The 24,433-nt window shown below is 36.1% G+C and overlaps 1 protein-coding gene across 1 annotated transcript in view; it reads left to right on the top strand.

The window, feature by feature from the left end:
• The window catches only part of MAP2K5 (mitogen-activated protein kinase kinase 5), a 358,912-nt gene that overhangs the window by 122,597 nt on the left and 211,882 nt on the right, over nucleotides 1–24,433 (top strand). Inside the window, exons 10-12 of the mRNA XM_007957397.2 lie at nucleotides 4,915–4,983; nucleotides 5,078–5,159; nucleotides 19,917–19,978. Of these exons, the coding sequence (XP_007955588.2) occupies nucleotides 4,915–4,983; nucleotides 5,078–5,159; nucleotides 19,917–19,978 (213 nt within the window). The remainder of the gene's footprint in view (nucleotides 1–4,914; nucleotides 4,984–5,077; nucleotides 5,160–19,916; nucleotides 19,979–24,433) is intronic.

Here is a 24,433-nt window from a genome sequence, read left to right as displayed (position 1 = left end):
TATGGACCATTGCTCTCACCCAGAATATTTCTTAGCTTTTTTTATATTAAAGGGTGAAATGAAAGGTTAAGAGTTAGAAGCACATTTGCTCTTTCCCTGACCCTCTCTTGACTTTTGTGTGACTTCAAGCATGTCACTTGAACCTCTCAGTGACCTCAGCTATGAAACAGGGCTGCCTGGTGTCACCAAGGGATTGGGAAGAGCAGCAAATCACAGTCCTTGTCTAAACAAAATCACCTGCAGGGCTCTGATGCCTGCATAGAATGATAGGTGAAATTTAATTTCCCAAGTCAAGTGGCCAGTTGGACCCATACTTTGTCTGTGAAAACAATTAGATGAGCATTCTCTTAACCCTGTTACCTTTGTCTTCCTACTCAAATATTTCTAATTTTTATATTTGGAAATGTTCTTATTTTTCAGACAAAACAGCCTTTTGTAATGTATCCCTTTTCAGAGTTCAAAGGTAGAAAAATATCATTTAAAATATTTTTTAAAAAAGCAAGTTGAATTTTGGCAAGAATGAAAGTACCTTGAATTTGAATTTTATACCACTGGATTTAGAAAATTTCCTGCCTTAAAGAGAGCATTTTGAAAATAATGCTAATCACACTTTAAAGATAATTATTTGATAATGGCTGTACATAACTCATGAAACGTGTTTCTAACTAGCTTTTTTTTTAGTGTAGGTAGACAAGATAATTGCAAATAAGTAGAGCAGAAAACAAATAAAAATACAGTTAGCCATCTTGCAAGGAACCTTTTCATACCATTAATGTATTCTGTAAAATCTTTCAAATAGTAGTGCTTGGAGGATTTAATAGGTTTCGCAGTATTGCTTATTTTCTAATTGGGAAAAAAAAGTCCATCTCACAGGAAAATTCTTAGCGCTGTATATAGCATGTGCTGATTATCATTCTTTGACTGCTTTGAGTTTCTGCTGCTTTTAAACTAGCATTTAAATGGACCATTTGATTAATCATTTGAATACTGACTAATCCTCCCAAATTTCCTTTCTGAATTGTACATACTGTAAAAGACAATTATGTCGCCACAGATTAAATAAGTGAATTAAAACAGAATAGCAGCTTAATTTGACCTGTGATTTTGCTCTCCTTCCCTTTAGTGGAGCGTGTGCCACTCTAGCAAATAAATGAAGTCATCCATGACAGCTTGTGATGAATTGCCGTATTTATACTGTATATTTTAATAGCCTCACACTAATTTAAATTGAGCACAGAGTAAATTATAATTCAGTCACTTGACTGCTTGTATTTAACTTGACAACTCATCCTTATTTGTCCTGGAGGTGTAGCGGAGAGCAGTGGAAACGCACTCAGGTATTACAGTGTCTCACTTAACCCTTTCTCCATGAGAAGCTTCATATTCAAAATGTTTCTAGCTTGAACAATTTACCTCTTCCTAAGGAAGAAGAAAAAAGTGACAAAAATGCAGGAGTCCATGCCTTTCTTGTACTTCAAAGAGGAAAATTAGTATTTGCCATACTTTTCTCCATTTTCTTCAAATAAGGAATTGGTCTTGTTTATTTTAGCAGTTTTAAAGCTCACCCAGAAGAATGCCTAGGGGAAGGAAAATTAACCTCCTACTAGAATGCCAAGTCCCCCAGAAAATAGAAGAGCACTTCAGTAGAGTTATTTTAAGGTGGATTTTTCTTGCCCTCTCGAGTTTCCAGAAATCACTTTCCCTCCATCGCAAGCCTCCACAATTCTGGACTATAAAACAAGTACCAAGAATGACCAAGATCTGTTAGAGTGCAATAGATTGGCTTCCCAATCTCAGTGTTACTTGCCACAGTTTAGGTCAACCTGGTACTGTTTATATATAGTGCAATAGTTGGAACTATGTAAGGCAGAAACCTGTCAGAGAAGGAAAACAGCACAAATTTTCCACAAAACTGAGCAGCTGAAAAATGCTAAGACTACACCTTGTGAGAGACAGAAAACTTGCAAGACCCAGAAAGACAAGGCAGTCTCTTCGAGTTCTGGTTCTCACGTGTTTTACTTTATTTTGGCATTTGTGTCTTTCATTTTTATTTCAGTTGTATAAATTAAAGAATCTATTTCCTTCCTGTCTAGAAAAAGTTTCTTATTTAGAGGATTATGGTTGTAAAGAACATTTTAATTAAATCTCCTATCCTTTAATGGGTATAAGTGTAAATAAAACCCAATGCTGGGTGCTGGGAGATAGAATGATGTATGACTCACTCCTTGCCTTTGGAGGAGGCCATACCGCTCTGTCCTGCTGAGGGTTCTGATTTTAGAAGATGCAGCATGAATGTTAAAGGCAGAATGTGGTGAGAAGAGGTATACTGGACTAGAGATAGTGATGAATTCTGATGGAGGGCTTTGGGATGGGTTTCTTGGAGATAGTGGCATTAGCATCCACATTAGGTCCTAAAAGATAGAGAAGGGTTTTATAATTAGTGGCTGTGGGTTGAAGAGAGGAACTATACCCCAAGAAGAAGGAAGGGCAGGAGCCTAAAAATGAGGAAAAGCACAGAACCTGTGTGTGTACCAATAAAAATGATGGGATTTCACATGACAGTTGGATTTGGGAAGAGGAGAATTACAGAAGAAGGAGTTAGATAAGTGGAGCTAGATGGTAAAAGAATTGCTTGAGTATCATGCTAGAGTTGTATTATAGCCATGGGAATTCAGTTAAGGTTCTTGATAAAGAGACTGTGTTTACAGCTAGGAGTTTTGGGTTAATTCCAAGATGCTGGCTAGCCAATGTAGAATCATGTCATTTCTAGGCTGGTAGCCTAGATGTGTGATGTAGTCACACTACTGACTGAAAAAATGGCATTTTTGAAACAAGTGAGTGGTTATTAGGCTTACTATGGATTAGAAATAACCTGGGGAGTTTTTTTTTTTTTTTTCCAAATACTAAGATGTGGGTCCAACTCAGACTTTATGATTTCATTGTTCTGGGGTAAGGCCTGTGCATCAAATTTTTAAAAAGTGCCCCAGGAGATTGAAATGGGATGCCAGATTTGAGAACCATCGCTTTAAGGTAAATAATAACTTTATTCCTTTTAGCAGAGTTTCTTAGAGTAAAAAGTTCCCTGTATTTGACATAGTGGTAGCTATAATATTTTGTGGCAGAGAATTGAAACAACACTAGATAGATTTGTTACTGTTTTATACAGGAACAAAAATGTAAGTGAATATTGCTGGCAAATGACTATTGATTGGGAGAAATGTTTAAATGTTTCTTGGCAGTTTTGTATTACAGTTACAATCTAGTTTAGTGAGCACTTTTATAAATAACCCTAAAGCAAACTCTTGATAGAAACTGGTTACGCCTCCCTCCATCCCTTCCCTTCCCTTCCCCCTAATGGATGTCAGAACTATAAAATTATCCTTTTCTTTCCTGGCTGTATCAGCAGTTTTTAATTCATAGTTAATTTTTTTTCCAGTATGATTATTCTTCAGTTATATTACAAAATACACTTCAATGTTGAATGGTGTGTAACTCCTCTTAGTAACCCTAAATGTTAACTTTTCATCTAGAAATTTCTAAAGTCAGAAACTTCTGCCACAAATCTTAAAAATTATCTTCCAATATTTTTATTCTAGGAGCTCTGGTAGCATAGTGGCTAAGAAACTTGACTGCTAACCAGAAGGCTGGCAGTTCAAATTGACCAACCACTCCTCAGAAGGAAGGTTGGGCAATCTACTTCCTTAGTGATACTGCCTCAGAAACCCAAGGAGGGGTCGCTATGAGTCAGGTCTGACTCGACTGCACGTAACAACAACAACATTTTTATTCTCATTACTCTCTTATTTATTTATTTATTTATTTTATTACTGGCTTTTTTAAAGTGAAAAACAATTGCCCTTAAATTGGCCTCCCTGAAGCACTAAGTAAAATTTGAACAGTTGATAGTCTTTTTTTTTTTTAAATAAATGTTTGAAATAAACTGGAGTTTGTTGTAGATGAATTGATAATTAAACTGCTTTGTTACAAGTCTGACCTAGTGGTTGATATTTTAAGGAAACATGTACTGGGATGTGCATGAGACTGGAACTCAGGGGAAAGACTCTACCATTGTTAGGCTGCAAAACTCCTTGGTTCCTTCCTCTCTAAAAGAAGGATGTTAGACTAAAGGATTTCAGAGTTTCCTTCAAGTACTAACATTCTATAGCAATATTAATAAAGGAATATCTCTCAACTGGAAGTCTATTAAAAATAATATGATAGGTTATTTCACCCAAATCCTAATAAAAAAAATAATAATATGATAGGTTAAGAAAACTCCTTATTTCTCTAATAAAAATCTCACTTTAGCTGTCACTTTTACTTATCCTCCTTCCCACTGACTCATAGATGGTTCTCTTTTAATGGTTTGAAGATCATTCCTATCTTCCTCTTCTGAAAATAACCAATGTGGCCAAAATGTTGCTGTTGTTGTTATGTGCCGTCAAGTCAGACCTGACTCATAGCAACTCCTCCTTGGATTGCCAAGGCAGTATCACTACGGAAGTAGATTGCCCAATCTTCCTTCTGAGGAGTGGCTGGTGGATTTGAACCTCCAGCCTTCTGGTAAGCAATCAAGTGCCTTAGGCACTTTGCTACCAGAGCTCCTGTAGCCAAAATAGGGTATATAAATTAAGAGTGTTATAGCTTAACTGACTTTTAAAGCCATTAATGCTGACCTTTGAGCCCTAGCTTTTTCTTTGGCCCCATCAATCACTTCTGTACCACCTCCCCCAATACAAAGGGTTAGACATAGATACAGTTTGTATTACTGGGGATTATAGTGATGGGGAGGAGAAAGGGGAAGGAATAGAGGAAACAGCTTTTTTTTTTTAATTTTAATTTTTATATTTCATCATGATTATCTTTAATTTGAAGGAAAATAAATGTGTGAATCTTAATACCTTTTTATATTAGGTCATACTGCTAGATATTACACTGGAACTTCAGAAGCAAATTATGTCTGAATTGGAAATTCTTTATAAGGTAATTTTTTTTCCCTTGGTCATTTCTATTTAGAAAGCATGCTTATGGTATTGGCTTGTAGATTTTAAATACTTTTGTCTTATTTTTGTTACAGTGCGATTCATCATATATCATAGGGTTTTATGGTGCATTTTTCGTAGAAAACAGGATTTCAATATGTACAGAATTCATGGATGGTGAGTTTCTACTTCACAATATTTTAAAAATGATACTTAGAGTAGAGTGCTTCACGATCTATTTTAGCTAGATATCAAATAGAATTTAAAATGATTAAAATATGCTAATAATTACTTACTTTATCCTTTAAACTGATCTTAGTGTTAAAGGTTAATGGTGTTAAATATTTGTAGCTGAGCAATAATTTCAAGAATGTAATTCAGTCACTTTTATTGAAATTTTAAATAGAACAGATTAAATGCTAGTCTAATCAGTGGTTTGATATTTGATTCTTCTATACAATCTGTCTTTGCTTGCAAACAGATGTTCTGTTCTTTTAATGTTTCAATAGCCAAAACAGATTTTCTTTTAAAGGAATCTATTAACCCAATGTCCTGTGTCTTTCAGAGAGAAATCGATTCTTAATTGCAAGATAAGAAATTGTTTTTCAGCCCAGCTGTTTAGCCAAAATGTGTTTAGTTTTTTGGGGGGCTTTATCCCTTTCCTTCCATCTGTGTTTCTCTTTTATGTCTGTTTTGGTGGGAGCTCTGATAGCGTAGGTCTTTCTTGATATGAATCTTATGTCAAATGCACATTTCTTGGTACTCTATCAGTGAAATGATGTCATCATTGTTATTGTTTGCCTTTTAACAATTTTTAAATATTACATACTCAGTTTTTCAGTGTCTAACCAATTAAAACTCAACATTTTAAAATATATTCACTTCCATTTTAGGGGGTACATTGCCAAAGCAATTAGTTCGTGACTCGTAAGACTTTTTAATGAGTCAACAGTGATACTTTGATAACATAATAAGGTGTAGAGTATGTTATAAATTAGTTCTAGTAGATGTCAAGAATTAAAAGTCCTACATTCACATGGGTAGTATAACAATTACTATTCAAGTAGAAAACCCGTTGCTGTCAGGTCAGTTGCAACTCATGGCAACCTGTGTGTTACACAGTAGAACTGTCCACCATAGGCTTTTTCTTGGCTGTGATTATTGGCATATTGCCAAGACTTTCTTTCACACCACCATTGGGTGGGTTTGAACTGACAACTTTTCAGTTAGTAGCTAATTACAAATTGCTTGTGCCCCCCAGGGACCTATTCAAGGAGACTGACTAGAAAAAGAGGATTCATAGAGCCAGTCATATTTGTTCAGAAGTATTATTTTATAACTTTTTATCCTTCTTTCTTTGAAGTCTTCAAGTTTGCAGTTACGTATTTTTTAAATTGTTATACTTTAAGTACCATAAAATTCTCCCTTTAAAAATATACAACTTACTGGTTTTCAGTATAGTCACAATGTTGTACAACCATCACCAGTATCTAATTACAAAACATTTTAATCGCCCCAAAAAGAAAGCTCTTACCCATTACCAGTCACTCATTACTCCCATCCCCCCTTAGTCCCTGACAACCACTAAAGTATTTTCTGTCTCTAGATTTTCCTGTGTTGAATGGACATTTCATATAAATGGAATCATACAGTATGTGACCTTTTGTGTCTGGCTTCTTTCACTTAGCATAATGTTCTCAAGGTTCATCCATGTTGTAGCATATATCAATTTTCCATCCTTTTTTTATGAATTTATATTTCATTTTATGACTATAGCACATTTTGTTTACTCATTTACCCACTGATAAACATTAGGGCTGGTTTCACTTTTTCACTATTATTAATAGTGCTTCTGTATACATTAGTGTACAGGTTTTTTTGTGGACAAAAGTTTTCAGTTCTCTTGAGTACATATCTAAGAGTGAAACAGCTAGATCATATGGTAACTCTGTATTTAACTTTTATTTTTTATTTTTTTTGAGGCTCTGCCAAACTGTTTTCACCATTTTACATACACATCACGAATGTATGAGGGTTCCAGTTTCTCCACATCTTTGTCAATACTTGTTATTATCTTGTCTTTTTGACTATGACTATTTTAGTGGGTGTGAAATGTTATCTTATTGTGGTTAATTAACATTGCCCCCAATGATTAATGATGTTGAGCATATTTTCATGTGCTTATTAGCAATTTATGTATCTTCTTTGGAGAAATGTTTATCCAGTTTGGTTGCCCACATTTTTAAATGGGCTATCTGTCTTTTTATTCTTGAGTTGTAAGAGTTCTTTTTATATTCCTCATACATTCTTATCGGATACATGTTTTATAAATATTTTCTCAAATTCTGTGGGTTATCTTTTCACTTACTTGATGGTGGCTTTTGAAGCATAATTTTTTTTTCTCTGATTAAGTCCAATTAATTGATTTTTTTTTTTCCTTTGGTTGCTTGGGCTTTGGTGTCATACCAAAGAAGCCATTGCTTAATCCAAGGTCCCAAAGATTTACACCTTTGTTTCCTTTGAAGAGTTTTGTAATTTTAGCTCTTATATTTAGATCTTTGATCCATTTTGAGTTAATTTTTGTATATTGTTTAGTAGGGATCCAAATTTATTCTTTTATCTATAGAAACCCAGTTGTCTCAGTCAGCACCTTTTCTGCTTATCTGGAAATCTCCTAATTTCACCATCATATTTGAGGGACAGTTTTGCTGAGTATATAATGCTTGGTTCAAAATATTTGTCTTTCAGGGTTTTATATATACCATCCCATTGCCTTCTCACTTGCATGGTTTCTGCTAAGAAATCAGAGCTTATACTTACTGGTTGTCCTTTGTAAGTAACTTTTTGTTTTTCCCGTGGTGCTTTCAGGATTCTTTCTTTGTCTTTGGTTTTGATGAGTTTGATGATGATATGCCTTGGTGATTTTCTTTTGGGGTCTATCCTGTTTGAGGTTCATTGGACTTCCTGAAGGGATATATTCTCATCTTTCATCATATCAAGGAAGTTCTCCTCCAACAAATCTTGGACTATTTTCTCAGTGGTTTTATTTTTCTCTTCCTGTTCTGGAATTCCAATGACACATAGCTTATTCCTTTTGATGGTATCCCACATGAACCTTAGGCTTTCTTCATTTTGTTTTGATCTTTTTTCTGATTGATCCCTTTCCAAAGAAGTATTCAGGTATTTGTCTTCAATCTCATTAATTCTGTCTTCCATTGCATCAATTCTGCTCTTTTGCTCTTCCAATGTGTTATCTATTTCTGATAATTTAGTATCAGTCTTCTGGATTTCTATCTGTAAATTTAGAATCATTTCTAATTTTTCATTTATTTTCTCATTTGGTTTTTGTATTGTCCTCTGAAATTGTTTTAAGGTTTTGTCTGTGTTTTCCTTAATTTTTTCAGTGTTTTTCTTGATCTGTCTCTCAAACTGTTGAAGGTACCTGAATATAATTTTTAATTCCTTGTCAGGGAGTTCCAGTGCTGCTTCTTCCTCTGAGATGTGTTCTGGGTCTGTATCCTGTTCCCTTGTTTCTACAGCTTTATCTTGCTTCTTTATGTGGACTGTGAGAATTCATTTGTATCTGAGACATTATAACATTTTTGTGTTTATATTTAATTGGTGATTGTATGTTGGAGTGATTTGCCCAAGATTTTTATTTTCTTTGGATATATCTGAGGAAGCAGGGTACTGTACTCCTCTGTTCACTAGTTGGAAGCACTTATGCACTCACCACCTGTCTCCTTTCCAGTCATCTGCCTCCCATATATCTGTGCTGTCCTCCACAAGCAGAGCCTATTCTTAGGTCCCTAGAATCTGAACAAAAACATTGCTGCCTTAAATATCCAAAATGGCCTCCACTTGTAAGCCTTCAAAATGGCTACTCCCTCCAGATAGCTGAAAGTCCACAGCTCAGTTTGTCTCCTTCTTTGCTGTTTCTCTTTTGTCATAAGCCACCAATGTAGTCATCCATGCAGCTCTTGGTGAGCAGGGCCAATTTTTAGGTTAATTCTCAGGTCCTAACACCACCTGGAAATACCTAAACTGTTCATGCCATCAAGATGGCTTACATTCCACAGCTCTATTTGTCTCCTTATTCACTGTTGTCATTCAGGTTCTTCTACTATTTGGTGTCTAATCCACTTCTGTCTCTTTCCTTTCAAAGCTCTGGGCTGCAGAATTATCTTCTGTATCTGTGTCAATTAGTTTCTCTTTTCTTTGTTGGAGAGGGTCAGTGTAGCTTGTCTGCCTATTCTGCCATCCTGCAAGAAGTGCTGTCCTTATATGCTGGAAGCAGACCACATCCCTAAGGCAGTTACTCAGCTGCTCCAGTAGATTCACCATGGAGTTGTGTACCAGTTCCATCATGAGGAATAATTATATCCAGCTGCACAGCCACTCAAAACCTGGCCCAGCTAAGTTGACTCACAGTTTAACTACCATACTTACCAATGACATATATGACAAGGGACTTATCTCTAAAATTTATAGAAAACTTGAATGCCTCATTAAACAGCCCAATTAAAAAATGGGCAGAAATCATGAATAGACACTTCATCAAAAATATACTCAGGTGGACAACAAACACATGAAGAAATGGTCGCAGTCATTAGTCATTAAAGAGATGCAAATCAAGATAACAATGAGATATCATTTCATGCCAGCAATAGTAGCAAAGTTGAACAAGACACTAAACAGCAAATGCTGATGAGGGTGTAGAGAGATTAGAACTTTCATATACTACTAGTGTGACTGTAATATGGTGTAGCAACTGTGGAAATCAGCAATCTACTTCTGTAAAGATTTACTGCTTCAGAAATCCAGTGGGGCTCGCTATGAGTCAGAATCGACTTGATGACAGTAGGTTTGGTTTTTGGTTTAGCACATTATCACTAAGGAAAGGGAAGACGCATAGAGGTACACAAGAGGTACAGACAACAAAGGTAAATACTATTATATACACAATACTGCATTATCAGTAATAACAAACGTTAATCTATGGGTGGATGCATAGGTAGTCCAGCCAGATGATTAGCTGTGGGTAGGCAAAAAAGAAAAAAAAGAGAGAGAGAGAAAGTTACAAACAAAAAATATATCTATCCTATCTTTTATATTTGCCTACACAGTTACTTTTACCACTATTATTTATTTATTCCTGTGGATTTGAGCAACTGTCCAATAACTTCAGTTTGAAGTTCCTTTAGTCTGAAAGACTATATTTAGTATTTCCTGTAGGGTAGATTTTCTTGTGATCAGTTCTCTCAATTTTTGTTTATCTGGGAATGTCTTAATTTCATCTCTCATTTTTTTGTGGGATAGTTTTGCTGGATATAGAATTTTTTATTATGAATTTTTTCTTTCCGATATTTGAATATGTGATCCCACAGCTTTTGACTTCCATGGTTTCTGATAAATAATCAGCTGTTAATCTTATTGAGGATTCCTTGTCCTTGATGTGTCATTCCTCTTTTCTTTCAGAATTATTTGTCTTCAGTTTCATATGTTTAGATAATGATTTATCTAGCTGTAGATCTTTTCAAGTTTATCCTACTTGGAATTTTTGAGTTTTTTGGATATGTAGATAAATGTTTTTCATCAAATTTGGGAAATTTTTACCACTATTTCTTCAAATATTCTTAATGCTCCTTTCCTTCTGTTCTTTCCAAAGATCTCTGAGCTTGTGCATTTTTTTTTTTTTATCTTTGTTTCTGTTCCTCTGACTGGATAATCTCAACTGACATCACATTTGCTCATTCTACCTTCTCAGTTATACTGCTATGCTCCTCTCATTTCTGTTATACTTTTCAATTCCAAAATTTCTATTCATTTTTAATCATTTCTATCTGTTGATACTCTCTATTTGGTTAGACATTGTTCCCATACTTTCCTTTAGTTCTTTAGAGATGGTTTCTTTATGTTTTTTGAACCTATTTAAAATAACTAATTAAAGACTATCCAGTATGTCCTATATTTGGGCTTCCTCAGGGACATTTTCTATTCTCTGTGTATGGGCCACTCTTTTTTGTTTCTTTGCATGTCTCATAATATTTTTCTCAAAAACTGGACATTTTAATAATATAATGTGAAAACTCTAGAAATCAGATTCCCCCCCCTTCCCAAGGTTTTATTGTTGCTGTTGTTTGTTGTGTTTTTGTTTGATTAGTGACTTCTCTGAATTCTTAAAATCTTTATTCTTTGTCATGTTAGCCACTGAACCTTCCCGTTTAGCTTAGTGGTCAGTTAATGATTGGACAGTGATATTCCAATAAGCGAATAAGTCTCCTAAGTTTTACCTGGGATCTCTCTGTGTGAGTTGGAGCACACCTTTAACACTTAGACAGGCAGTTGATAACTCAACCTTAACCTTCACTTCCTGCATACAGAACCTCAAGCTCAGCCCACACTGAGAGCTTAGGGCCTTCTCATATCTTTCCTGAGCATGAACCTAGTCTTGGGCATGTACAGTCTTATGTATGCATATGCCCTTCCTGATTTCCAGGAATGTGTCAGAGCTTTTCAGATCCCCTGTGGACATCTCATTTTCCAGCTTTGCCCCAACTGTTACCCACCACTTCAAGCAGCTATGAAGTTAATCAATTGCCTTTAATTGTTTTCAACAAATACCCCAGAGAAGGAGCTTTTTGCACTACGCAGCTTTGAGTCAGGTCAAATAAAGATAGCCTTGCAAGTAGGTTTCTTCCAGGGAACCACCAAACAGGTCAAATAATGACACTTCTTTGGGAATAAGGATTTGAAGGAGCAGCTAGTCAGTTCTGCCCTTCCCAATGGCTATTGAGCTGTTGGTATTCACCTTGATTTCAGGGTGACATTATTCAATACTGCCCTGGAGCTGAAATGGGCAGGGGTGGGGGGGGGATGTAAATAGGAAAGTTAAAAACATCACAGAGTTTTATGTTCTTACCAAATCCAGTGGTTTTTCTTGAATTAATGTTTTCTGAATCACTGCAAGCCTTTGGTTAATTTCTAGAGTTCTGAAAAAACAAAGTTTCTGATCATTTTTGCCCCTTTTCTCATTGCTATTAATAAGGAAAGAATTTTTAGAAGTCCATTGCTGACATTTTGCTAATGTTACCTTCAGTTCCATTTTCAATACTTTTTATAAGAAAAGTTTTTATCTAAAAATATTTACTTTGCTGCCTGTATTTAATTCTGTTTTGAGACTCCCCACTCTTTTAACTTGAACTGCTTCTCCAGCCTTTCTCCTGTTGCTACTTGGAAGATTCCCATTACTGCATCCTAACTAATCCCTGAACATTAAAATTTTCCACTCCTTTTTCTCCTTCAGAGTTAATACAAACTATTAATATGAATTCTCACAATTCCTTGCTCTTCCACCTGTAACTGCACCCACATGATCCACCTCTCAGAAGAATTGCTTAACCCAATTCCTCCACCTCTGTGGCCATTTTATGGACTTTTATCCATTATTTACCCTCACTCTTTTACCCTTCACTCTCTCTGTAATACAACAACTACAAAGCAAAAACAAAAAAGCCCATGCACAAAAAAAACTATGCACCACTCTTTATCACTCCATGTTGCCCCTTCCTGTTACAGCTAAACTTCTTGACAGCTTTCTGCCTAGCCGTAGTGCTATTCCTTTAGTCTAGATTCTCATTGCCTATTTTATTTTGATCTCAGATTAATCATTTGTTTCCATATTTATTGAGAACCTTCTTTGAGACACTGTTCTGAACCTGTTTAGTGAACTGGTTAGTGAACAAGACTAAATCCTTGTCCTCATGGGACTCAAATTCTAGAAGGGAGATAGACAAGAAGTCAGTGTAACTGAAGGGTAGTAATGAGAGGACTTCAGGCAGTAGTAATGAGAGGCATCAGAGAAATAGGCAGAAGCTAGATTATATAGGTTTTGTTATGTCACAGTAAGGAATTTCATTTTTATTCGGAGTATATGAAAAAACCATTAAGAGCTTTTAAGGAAAGGAATAATGTAATCTGGCTACTCATTAAGTCAAAACTAAATCCACTCAGAAACCCTCAAATACAGAATTTTAGAATATAGGCATGAATTTGGATTACATTCATGCAAATAAAATGTTTCCCAAGAAAACCATGTTGCAAAGAAAATAAGAGTTCTTTATTTTTTTCAAATAGCAGAGTCTAAGAAAGCCTCTTCTTAAATTTTTGCTTGTGGCTCCAGATTTCAATTTTGTTAATAATAATCACAGTCCTTTTAAGGAAAATACTGGAGTTATATGACAGTCATATTGCCCCTCATTCATTTGCTACAAATTTGCATTTCTCCTACATGCAAGATACTGTTTTACATTTTAGACCCTGAATTAAGATAAGCAGTGAGACATCAGAGATTTCAGTGGTTGAATTCAATTCAGATGACCTGGGTTCATTTTCCAGCTAATGTTCCTCATGCACAGCTACTGCCTATCTATCAGTGGAGGCTTGCATGTTGATGTGCTACAGAATGGGTTTTAGCAGAGCTTCCAAAGTAAGACAGACTAGGAAGAAAGGACTGGCAATCTACTTCTAATAGTCAGCCAGTGAAAACTGTGGATCACAATGGTCCAGTCTGTAACTGATCATGGGGATGGAACAGGACTAGGCAGCATTTTCTTCTGTTGTGCATGGGATTTTCATGAGTCAGAAGCCAACTCTGCAGCAGCTAACAACAGCAACAGTTAGGATAAGCATAGACCCTACCCTCTGTGTTCTTTGGGCCTAGTTACATGAAGATGATTGCCCTAATTCATTAATAGAAACATATACACCTGCTCACTACTTATCAGCTATCTTGTTATTCCACATTTCACATTTATGACAATAGTAAAAAATCTACTCTCTGACTCTTTTGCACATTAATGATGTACATCTGGCAATAAAGAACGTGAATGTGTGAGGTGAGAATAAGGCTGACTGTGATGGTTAGGTTATGTGTCAACTTGTCTGGGCCATGATTCTCAGTGGTTTGACTGTTTTATAATGATGAAATTTGGCAGTTATATAATGATGTTATTTAGGAGTGATGTAATGATGTTGTCATCTTCTATTTTGTGATCTCATGTGGTCATCCTCCTTTTCCACATAAGGCCAATTTTTCCTAAACAGCCTGGTCTTTGGATCCTAACCATATCAATAAGTGAGAAGTCGGTGTAGTTATTTGACAGTGGAGATCACTTTTTGCTGATCTCTAGCACTCCTCTTCTTGGTTTCCAAGGTACAACAGCATACAACAAAATGACTAGCCAGGGACAGTCTGTAGCCAAAACACAGAGAAGTAACAGTCACAGAAGAAACCCATGACTTTGGAATCATGAGCAGAAGTTCAAACCAACTAAGTCACAGATAAATGTGTTTGTAAATGCCTTGAATACAAACTAACATCACAGCTATGATTAAATTATCTCTCTCAGTATGTGTCTTTAGTAATATGTTGCAGTGAGACTTTGAAAACTGTAAAAAGTTTACATGTGCTTCTTAAGCGATGTGATGTTATGGGAAAACATTTTAGATCTTTGCAGTTGTGGGATTCCAAGGCTCAGGTCTTATCTAAGCACTGCCATCAACTGACCATGGCCATGGCTCAGACACTCCCCTCTCTGGTATTCAGTTTCTCTCTATCTGTCAAATAAGGTCATAAGATTGATCATTAATGTTTCTTTTAGCACTAATATTTGATGATTTCATGAATCCAAGAATTATCTTTTTTGTATAGACCTATAAGATAGAAATGATAGTGAGTAAAATTTAAACCAAAAACTTTCCTCTACCATTTTTAGGCTGCTTTGAATTACTGAATCACACAAAGAGATCTCACCAGGCTTAATAGGCACTCTTGATTCTGAGTGGATCTGCTGCTTCATTTTTTCACCTCTGACAGTTATCTCTAATGAGTATGTCAAGGCAAGAATGAATCTGTGATTACACAGAACCAACTATCTAGAGATTTACCCAAATGGATGGCTAAGGAGAATGGGAAATAATTGAGATTAAAGGGATACAGTTGTCCCTCAGTAACTGTGGGGAATTGGTTCCAGGAACCCCTGTGGATACCAAAATCTATGGATGCTCAAGTCCCTTATATAAAAGTATTTACATGTAACCTACACATACCCTCCTGTATACTTTAAATCGTCTCTAGATTACTTACAATACCTAGTACAATGTAAATGCTATGTAGATAGCACTTTACCCTGCCTTTTAGCCTTTGAGGGATTGCTTTGACTGCTTAATTGTTCCTCCCCACCCCCACCCTGAATATTTTCAATCCATGGTTGGTTGAATTCATGGGTGCAGAACCTGCAAATACGGATGGCTGGTTGTATTTCAAAAACTAGTGAACTACCTCAACATGGTATTTATTTTTGGCTTATTGTTAATGATATAATCTTTGACTTATTGTTCTAGCTCCTTGAAACCACTGTCCATATAGTTAATTAAGCCCTGATTTATATTCTGTGTAAAACTAAATCTCCTCCTGGGATTTCTTACTGGTATGGTTTTCACCTCTCAGTCTTGCAATTTTGTGATTTCAAAGGCTCAGGTCTTATCTAAGCACTGCCATCAACTGACCATGGCCATGACTCTTCTCTCAGGTATTCAGTTTCTCCCTATCTGTCAGATAAGGTCATAAGATTGATCCATTAACTTCATAAGGCATTGGCTTGATAAAGCTACATTTGTCAGTCTTCCAGACACCAAAGTGTAAACTTGATCTTCTTGAGACTGTTTATCTTGCAACAGTCAATTAATCTGAAAAATCAGTGAGAACATAAAATGCTTTTCTGCTGTATTTTCACTTTTATTACATCTATCCTTGTAAAAATTAAGAGCTCTGATGGTGCTGTGGTTGATGCACTGGGTGGGCTAACCCACAGGTCGGCAGTTTGAACACACCAGTCCCTCTGTGAGAAAAAGATGAGGCAATATGCTTCCATAAAGATTTACAGCATTGGAAACCTTATGGGGCTGTGAACCCTATAGGGTGACTGTGAGTCAGAATCAACTCAGTGTCAGTGGGTTTGTCTTTTGGTTTATACTAAAAATACTATTTTAGTGAATAAGTATGATTCAGTTCCTTGCATAAGTAACTTTTTCACCTCATTATTCTCAGTGGCAACTAGAGCCAAAGCTTAGGTTTTAGTTACATTATAATTTTCTAGTTAAGAAACTAGAAACTGGCCAGGGACAGTCTGTAGCCTGACAAGAGTCAGAATCTGGAAACTGTAGCAAGAGTTACATAAAAGAGCAATCATTTTTCTCTTCATTCTTTAAACAGGATAAAAAGATAGGCAGTAGCCCACTCATGTGCATTTTCTCTCTCTGTATTTATATGTATAAATTTTGCAGTATTTTTATAAGAAAAATTATTTCTTTTTATCTGGTGTTCAGCTTTAGGAAAGCTTGACTTATAAAAACGTTCATATTTGCAGTATAAATTTAATTGTACAAGTATTCGTCACTTGATGTCCACAATACACTCTGTTAAATAGGATATTATATGATTTGGACGTTATGCAAACACCATATTATATACAGATGAGAGGTGCACAGGACAGTCACCAGGCAGACCCAGGACCCACACTACTGCATCTGTGCTAAGGGACTGTGTAAAAACTTTGGCTTTCACCATCGCTGTTACTACAGGGTCACTGCCCCATTTTTGAGAGCTGTGCCTGGTCCCTGCCTGCTTGGTGTAGTGCACACTCAGTGTCCAGTAGGCCCTTCTGTCACTGGCTCCCTACTCTTCCTTCCTCCCTGCCTGCCTTCCCAGATGTACTATATGGGCTTTAAACTCTTCCAGCCCCCACTGCCCCTCCTCTGTTGCTTCTGTCTCCTCTCCCAACCATCTTTCCTGTTTCACCTTCTGCCACCACCACACTTGGACTGTTCAGCAGCTTCCACCATAAGAAAAGCTGTAGCCTTGGGCCCAGGCATCATGTGCAGGGTACCTAGGCAGACTGGGCCAACAGCCACAGCAGCTCCAGTGGCATCTGAGCAGTCTCTACCTGCATCAAGTGCAAGGGGCATGAATGGGCACTGAGACCCCCTCCCATTACCTCCCCAGGACCAGGGCAGACATGGGACCTGAAAAGCAAGTGGGAGACAGATTAGATCACCTTACTTAGCAAAGTACATCTCACATGTCCTATTCTCCATTTTGGATTTCTGAACTCTATTATAAACTTACAGGACCATGAACGTATATGTGGTCTGATGTTTCCCAAATGGACGTTAAGCAGCACATGCTTGTATTTTAAAACAGTAATATGTCCTTGTTACTACATTATGAGATGTAGCATAAATACTTATAAATTATGTGTTCTATAACATAAATTTATACTTTTTTATGCACTTGTCATTCCAGAGGATGAAGGCCATAAGAACTAGAATTGCCAACCAAAAATATTTTTAAACTTGCTCTTATATTTTGCCGTGCAGTTACCTTTACTGGACATCTTTTTTTTCTCTGTAGGTTTCAGGTTACTATCTAGTGGCCATTCCTATCTGAAGGACTCCCTTTAGCATTTCTTGTATGAAAAATCTAGCGTTTATAACTCTCTCAACTTTTGTTCATCTGAGAATGTCTTAATTTCATCCTCATTCTTAAGGACAGTACTGCCAGATAGACTATTCTTAGTTGACACTTCTTTTATCTCAGCACTTTAAATCTGTCATTTTGTTGCCTTCTGTCATCCAAGGTTTCTGAGGAAATTAATCTTATTGGGGATCATTTGTATGTGACTGTTCACTTCCCCCTTGCTGCTTTCAGGATTCTCTCTTTATCTTTAGTTTTTTAGAGCTTGATTATAATATGTTTCAGTATGGATCTCTTTGGGGTTATCCTCCTTGGAGTTTGTCGAGCTTCTTGGATTTGTAGATTCATGTCCTTTGTCAGATTTGGAAAATTTTCTGCCACTTTTCTTCAAATATTCTTTCTGTTCCTTTCATTCTCTTGTCCTCTTCTGGGATCCCCATGATATATATATTGGTTCTCTTGAAGGTGTTCCATGTTTCCATTAGCCTGTTCTCAGCAGACTTGAGCCTTCTCTCTTCTTGCTCTTCAGCCTTCATAATTTCAATTAGTTTATCTTTTAGATTGCTGTTTCTTCTATGAGCTCAAATCTGTCTTTAAATCCTTCCAATAATTTTTTTTCAATTTTCAATTTTCTTTTATTATGTCTTTCTAACCCATTCTTTCATATTTTGTTTCTTTTTATACTGTCTACCTCTTTATTTGGGAGCTCTGGTGGTGTAGTGCCTGAGGCACTTGGCTGCTAACCAGAAGGCTGGTGATTCAAACCCACCAGCCACTCCTCAGAAGGAAGGTTGGGCAATCTACTTCCATGGTGATACTGCCTCGGACACCCAAGGAGGGGTTGCTGTGAGACAGATCCGACTCCACAGCAATGCATTGTATTGTTGCATACCTGTTTATTTATATTCTTACTTTGTTCATGCATCATTTTCCTGATATTCTTTAGTTCTTTGTGTTTTTCTTCAGTTCTTTGAGCTTGTTTAGTATTGTGGTATTATATATTTTTTCAATCTGTTCATCGTTTGGGCTTCCGTAAGTACAATTTTTCTCCCCTTATCTTGTTCATTTGAATGGGCTATCATTTCCAGTTGTGAATTTGAAATTGTGTGCCCTGTCACTTTTTGTTAGATTGTTGTTGTTATTAATGTGCTGTCGAGTCGGCCCCAACTCATAGCGACCCTTCCTTGGGTTTCCGAGGTGGTATCACTATGGAAGTAGATTGCCTAACCTTCCTTCCAAGGAGTAGCTGGTGGGTTTGAACTGCCAGACTTCTGGTTAGCAGTCAAGCTCCTTAGACACTATGCTACCAGAGCTCCTTTTGTTTGATTAGGACATTAAAATTTTACAAGATGTTAGTTTTCTCAGTCCCCCCCCCACACACACACATATCCAGTGCCTTCAGTGGTGTTAATTTCTACAAGAAACTCCTCGTTGGGCATATCCTTCAGACCTTGCTTACTGCTCTCTCTCCTTTCTTGTGATCTCTTCAGTTCAGCTTAGACCAAGGTTTCAGTCCTTCAGCAGCCCCCAGACAAATCAGAAACTATACTAATTAATCAGCCTTCAGAGGGGTGCAGCCTTCAGCCTTTGCCTATCACTCCTCCCCTGTTCTGTAAGGGCATTGCTTCTGGCCAGACCAAAGTTTTAGTCCTTTAGCAACTCCCAAACTAATCAGAAAGCACACTCCGATCCAATCACCCTTACATGGCTTTAGCCTTCAGTCTTTAGCCGCCTCTTCCTCCTTGACTCCATGAGGGCCAGGCCAAAGTTTCAGTCTTTCGGGCTACCTCCAGACTAGTCAAAATATATACCATAAACAGTCTGCTAACAAGGTCTGTCCTATTTATTTCAGAGCCAGAGGTTGGGGCCCTTTCCAGTACATAGGAGAGTTGTGCATAGGCTGAGGGTGAAGCAGAAAATCCATTGTAGCAATCCATCTGCTGCACTGCAAAGGACAGGACTTATTTTTTATGTGTATTTTGCACTTTATATCTACTAACATTTGTTTGGTTAATGTGAAAATTCTGAGAGAAAAAAAAAAAAAAGGACAGAGACCTAAATGTGATTATTAGATTAATCTTTATAGGTTTATATATGTATTTAATTTAAATAAAATACAGCTTTTTAGCCTACCCTTTACTAGTACTCTTAGTTTCCTTCCAATTTTACCTCTATGTGATGTACACTTGGCAATAAGGTAGAAATATTCATTATACTTCATCTATAAGTATGATTATGTCATAAATAAAATTGTAAGTAAAAACTGGTTTTATACTAGACATCCAAGTATGATGTAAAAAAAGAATGAAAAATATTCTCACAATGAATACACAGAGGATGAGCCCTGTACACTTTTCTTGTAGTTTCATTTGCAGTAATACAACACATTATTTCTACAGGGGGATCTTTGGATGTATATAGAAAAATCCCAGAGCATGTCCTTGGAAGAATTGCAGTCGCAGTGAGTATACGGCTCTAACCTTATGAAATTTGTGTGACTTAATCTTTCTAGTCAAGCCTTAGCTTTCCTTATATCCTCAAGATTTTTTTTTTTTTTTTTTGGACTGCAGTCACTGTTAGCTGTCAGGATCTTTTTAACGCTCTTCTGCTCTTTTTATTTTTGTCTTCTTTTCATAGACCAACCTATGGTAATGATCTAGTCACATGACAGCCTTCAGACTTAGGAGTCTGCTGACCTATTTCAACTTCATGTGTTTCCTGGGATCTTAGTATTCTTGCTGAATAGTAAAATATCCAAATTCTTCAAAAATTAAAAAAAAAGAATATTTTATAGTTATAGGCATACAATTAGAAAATGCTGTTAAGATTTAAGTTATTAAAATATAATAGTCTAAGAAAAATACTACTTTGTTCTTAATGATTCTTAACAATTTTTTTTAATGTTACTGGGTTTTACTATTTTTTATCAACCATATCTAGGAATTTGTTCCCTTTATGATTGAAAACAGTTTTGTATTTTCCATAGTTACCAATAAACTATTTTAAAAAATAGCAAGCAAACTAACAGTACTGTATCATATCCAGATTTCAGATTTGGGATAATGTAGGCTAAAGAATGTGTAAGAGAAGTCATGAGGTGGTGTAATAGTAAACAATTGCTAAACTAAATGTACTCAGATAACTTAAGCCGTTTAATGCAGAACAAAGTGATTATACCATGTACCATTTAATTAAATGGCTGATTTTCACATTCATTATACGTCAAACTGACAACTCAAATCCTTTAATCCAACATGGACACTTATTTAGTCTCGGTTCGTTGTAATTCACAGCTTTCCTTTTTTCTTTCTAATTATTAGTGTGAACTGCCCAGGGTGATGAGAACTTTCTTTTCTGATAATTTTGCTGCTAAGTAGCTTCTAATCTACATGTTTAGGTAGATTAGTTTAGTATGAAATTTGAGTACTTAAATCACTACTTTAGATGAAAATAAAAATGTTTCATTTTCTCTTCAGATCTCTAGGGGAATGAATGCTTTGTGGCTTTTGCCAGTTCTTGGCTCTAAAGTTTAATAACACGTGTAATAAAGGGCAAAAAAAGGCAAGGATACCAATTGAAAGAGAGAAAAGTATACAAGTTCTATATACTCAATTATCTATTGAACTTGGCAAAAATAGAAATATGCCTTCTTCAGTAGAGAAGCATATTCTTCCTGTACTTCATAAATCTTACCTCCTGTTTGGGTAGGGCATACACACAAGGCCACTGGTCTTTTTAATTCTACTGGAGTGTGAAGCCTGTGAAGTGAATGGAGTCAGCAGAAAAAAATAATCCTCTTCAAATACAGGGCTTGTCCATGAGTAATTGAAAGCAGTTATTTTAGTGAAAGACATTTAAAATAAGTCCAAAGCATTGTTTATATCAATCCTCACATTGTGTTTTTGTTCTTGTTGTTGTTTGTTTTTTAAATTAGGGTTTGTGTGTCTTTTTTTTTCTTTTCTTTTTCCTCCTAAAATATCCAGTTTCTTTAGCTTTTATGGCTTAACAGGTCTTAGTAAGGAAAATTGGCAATAACCAGAGTAGAAGTGCTTTTGATAATTTTTCTCTTTGTCACTTTTTATAAACTCTGCTAGGGCCTGAGCTTGTGTAATGCCTCCAAAGTATATTCTTTTTGTGTATTCCGTAGCCTACAAACAATGAGTTCTACCAAAATGTTCATTTTTTTCTAGTTCCTCTCTTCCCTCACCCACACCACCAAGAATTTGTTAACAGTGCTTTGTTGCAGTTGACAAACGCTAGATTGACACATGACTAATACCTGACAGTGGGAAGACTATAACAATCAAAATGAGACAAGTAAATTGTGTAAAATAAATGACCTTACAGTCTGATTGGATATCCTTGTATAGTGTTCTGTAGGCAGTATCAACATCTTTCCCTTGAATTCCCTCAGTGAGGCTGAGAAAGGTGCACAGATGCTATTGCCAAGTCAAAAGCAAAGAATCAGAAGGGAAACAGGCATATATTACATACTTCCTTGTGCCAATTACTGTTAGATGCTTTAGGTACAAATATTATGTCATTTAGTCTTTACAGAAACCCTGTAAAGTATGAGTTATTGAATATATTTAAACATATGCAAGAGACTTACCAAAAGTTATCATATAACTGCTGCTGTTGTTGTTGTTATATGCCATCAAGTCGGACCCGACTCATAGTGACCCCTCCTTGGGTTTCCAAGACAGTAGCACTACAGAAGTAGATTGTCCCCCATCTTCCTTCCGAGGAGTGGCTGGTGGGTTTGAACCACCAGCCTTCTGGTTAACAGTCAAGTGCCTTAGGCACTATACTACCGGAGCTCCCATTATAGAACTAGTCAGTAGTAATTTACAGAACTAACAAGGGCTGTCTGATTCCAGACCCCAGGCTGTTTCATTCTGCTTCCCTAAGAGAATGAGGGGGGTGGGGGAGTGAAAGGGAGACCCAGTATCAAAAGGAAAGAAAAAAAGGAAGACTAATGGAGTAGCAAGTAAAATTGCTTCATATTCTTTTTATGTCTTAGAACCACGTCTACGTATATCTCCCTCCCCAAATTTTTATTTCCCAGATTATAATAATCTGGCATGCAAGCCTGGTCCAAAGATTCAAGGTTCATTACAGGATAGACCCCTGTCAGCTTCTATGATATGTTGTTTAAATTTTCTGTTGTAGGATGTATAGTAAGAGAATATTTTTCCCAGAAGAAGAAATCCATATAAACTGGCTGATTCCAGCCTTCCAACTTGCTAAGTGATTGTTTTATACTTTCCATTTGAATCTGGTCTCCTGTAAAGGGGAATGTCATTCTGCCTTTCCCTGCCTCCTAACACATTTTATTTTTCCTCTCATTTCTGAAGCAGTGACACTATGTACTGTTGTTTTGAGTGCTAATGTTGATTGAAGTTGTCCCTGAAAGGATGTGTACTTGACATGTCAAGGAGTGAGTGATTGACAGCAAATATAAGTACTTTTAGTGTCAAGGTTTTGTCAAGTCATTGTTGCGAAACCTAGCCTATTGGATACCAGTAATACCCTCCAGATTTGCAATGGACAGATTTTTAGCTCCCTTGTACATGTATACTTATTTGCCTCTGAAAGGAAAATATAATCTATTGTGACAAAAGTAGAAGTATAATACTTTCTTTTTTGAACCTCTAACAAAATTAACAATTTTAGTAAGAATCATAAAATCATTATTTGTTTTCCTTTTTTTTTCTACCTGGCAGTCTATATAATGAATTGCCTTCCCCTTTTGGATTTTCTGATTATACATTTTCTGTAGGACCAATTTTTAGTGATGTGCTGTTAACAGGCAAGTTTTATATATGCAACTAAGCTTATAATTTGAGGGGTTTAACCCTTCTTCCAGAACTTAGAAGATGATTTATTTCCACACTAAATGAAATGACTTTTTCCTGTTCCTCAATGAGAAAATTGTGTTCATTACTGAAGTTATTGTTTTATAAGCATTAAAAGGAATATTTTTGTCCTGTTTCCTTCTGTGATAAAATTATTTATATTAATAGTATTGTTTTATTTTATGAATGATATTTTGATATTATTGATATCTTGCTACTTTCTTTTTCACTCTCTTATTGTCTGGAACATGTGTTTGTTTCATTGCACTGCCAAATATTCTAAACTCTGGAAGAAATCATTTTCTGTAAACATTTATTCTGTTCTCTTAGAACAGACATACTTATGGTGGAATTGATCATACCATATTAAGCACATCTTTCAGGAGTACGTTCCACTCTATGAGAACAATTAAAATATGTTAACCTCTGCCTGGCATTAATTGGTATAGATTTTATCTTCTCAATCTTTAGGGAGATGTTTGAAATTGGTTTTCTCCCTTTGCATTTCTGTCCTTTATCGATCAACTAAAATCTTTACATATTTAGCCCCCAGCTCCTCTATTATTTTCAGGTTATGTAAACGACTCAGTAACTTCTCATCATGATAGATTTTCTTGATTTTATAGCCCTGATTGACCTGCGATTTTCTGTGCTGATGGGTACTTTTAAATTCTTGCAGGAATTTTGAGCAGTATATCATTGTATCTGGTACCTAATCATGAATAGTCATCTTTGAAATTTGTAAGTTCACATTCATGTGCATGCAAAGTCAGTAGTTGTGAATAAACCATGTGCATCTATTTTTACAACAGTTTCTATAGAAAGATTTTAAAAATTTTAATGATGATCACTGATTAAATTTTCCTTATAGAAGGTAGCCCAGGTACTTAATGTCTTAGAAGCATTTTTTTCTTTCATTTGACTAATTATCCTTTCTCAGGCTATTAAAGTAAAAATCCAAATCTAATTTGGGTATTTTTCTTTTTATTTCCTTAACCTACCTTTCCAATATCATGTAAAGGATTCTTTCTTTTCTTTTCTTTTCTTTTTTTTTTTTT

The sequence above is a fragment of the Orycteropus afer genome, unplaced genomic scaffold, assembly GCF_000298275.1.
Source record: "Orycteropus afer afer isolate SDZICR_OR568_19922 unplaced genomic scaffold, OryAfe1.0 scaffold00015, whole genome shotgun sequence".
Classification (NCBI taxonomy): domain Eukaryota; kingdom Metazoa; phylum Chordata; class Mammalia; order Tubulidentata; family Orycteropodidae; genus Orycteropus; species Orycteropus afer.
Note: the sequence above shows the minus strand (reverse complement) of the source record. Positions and strands in the feature narration are given on the sequence as shown.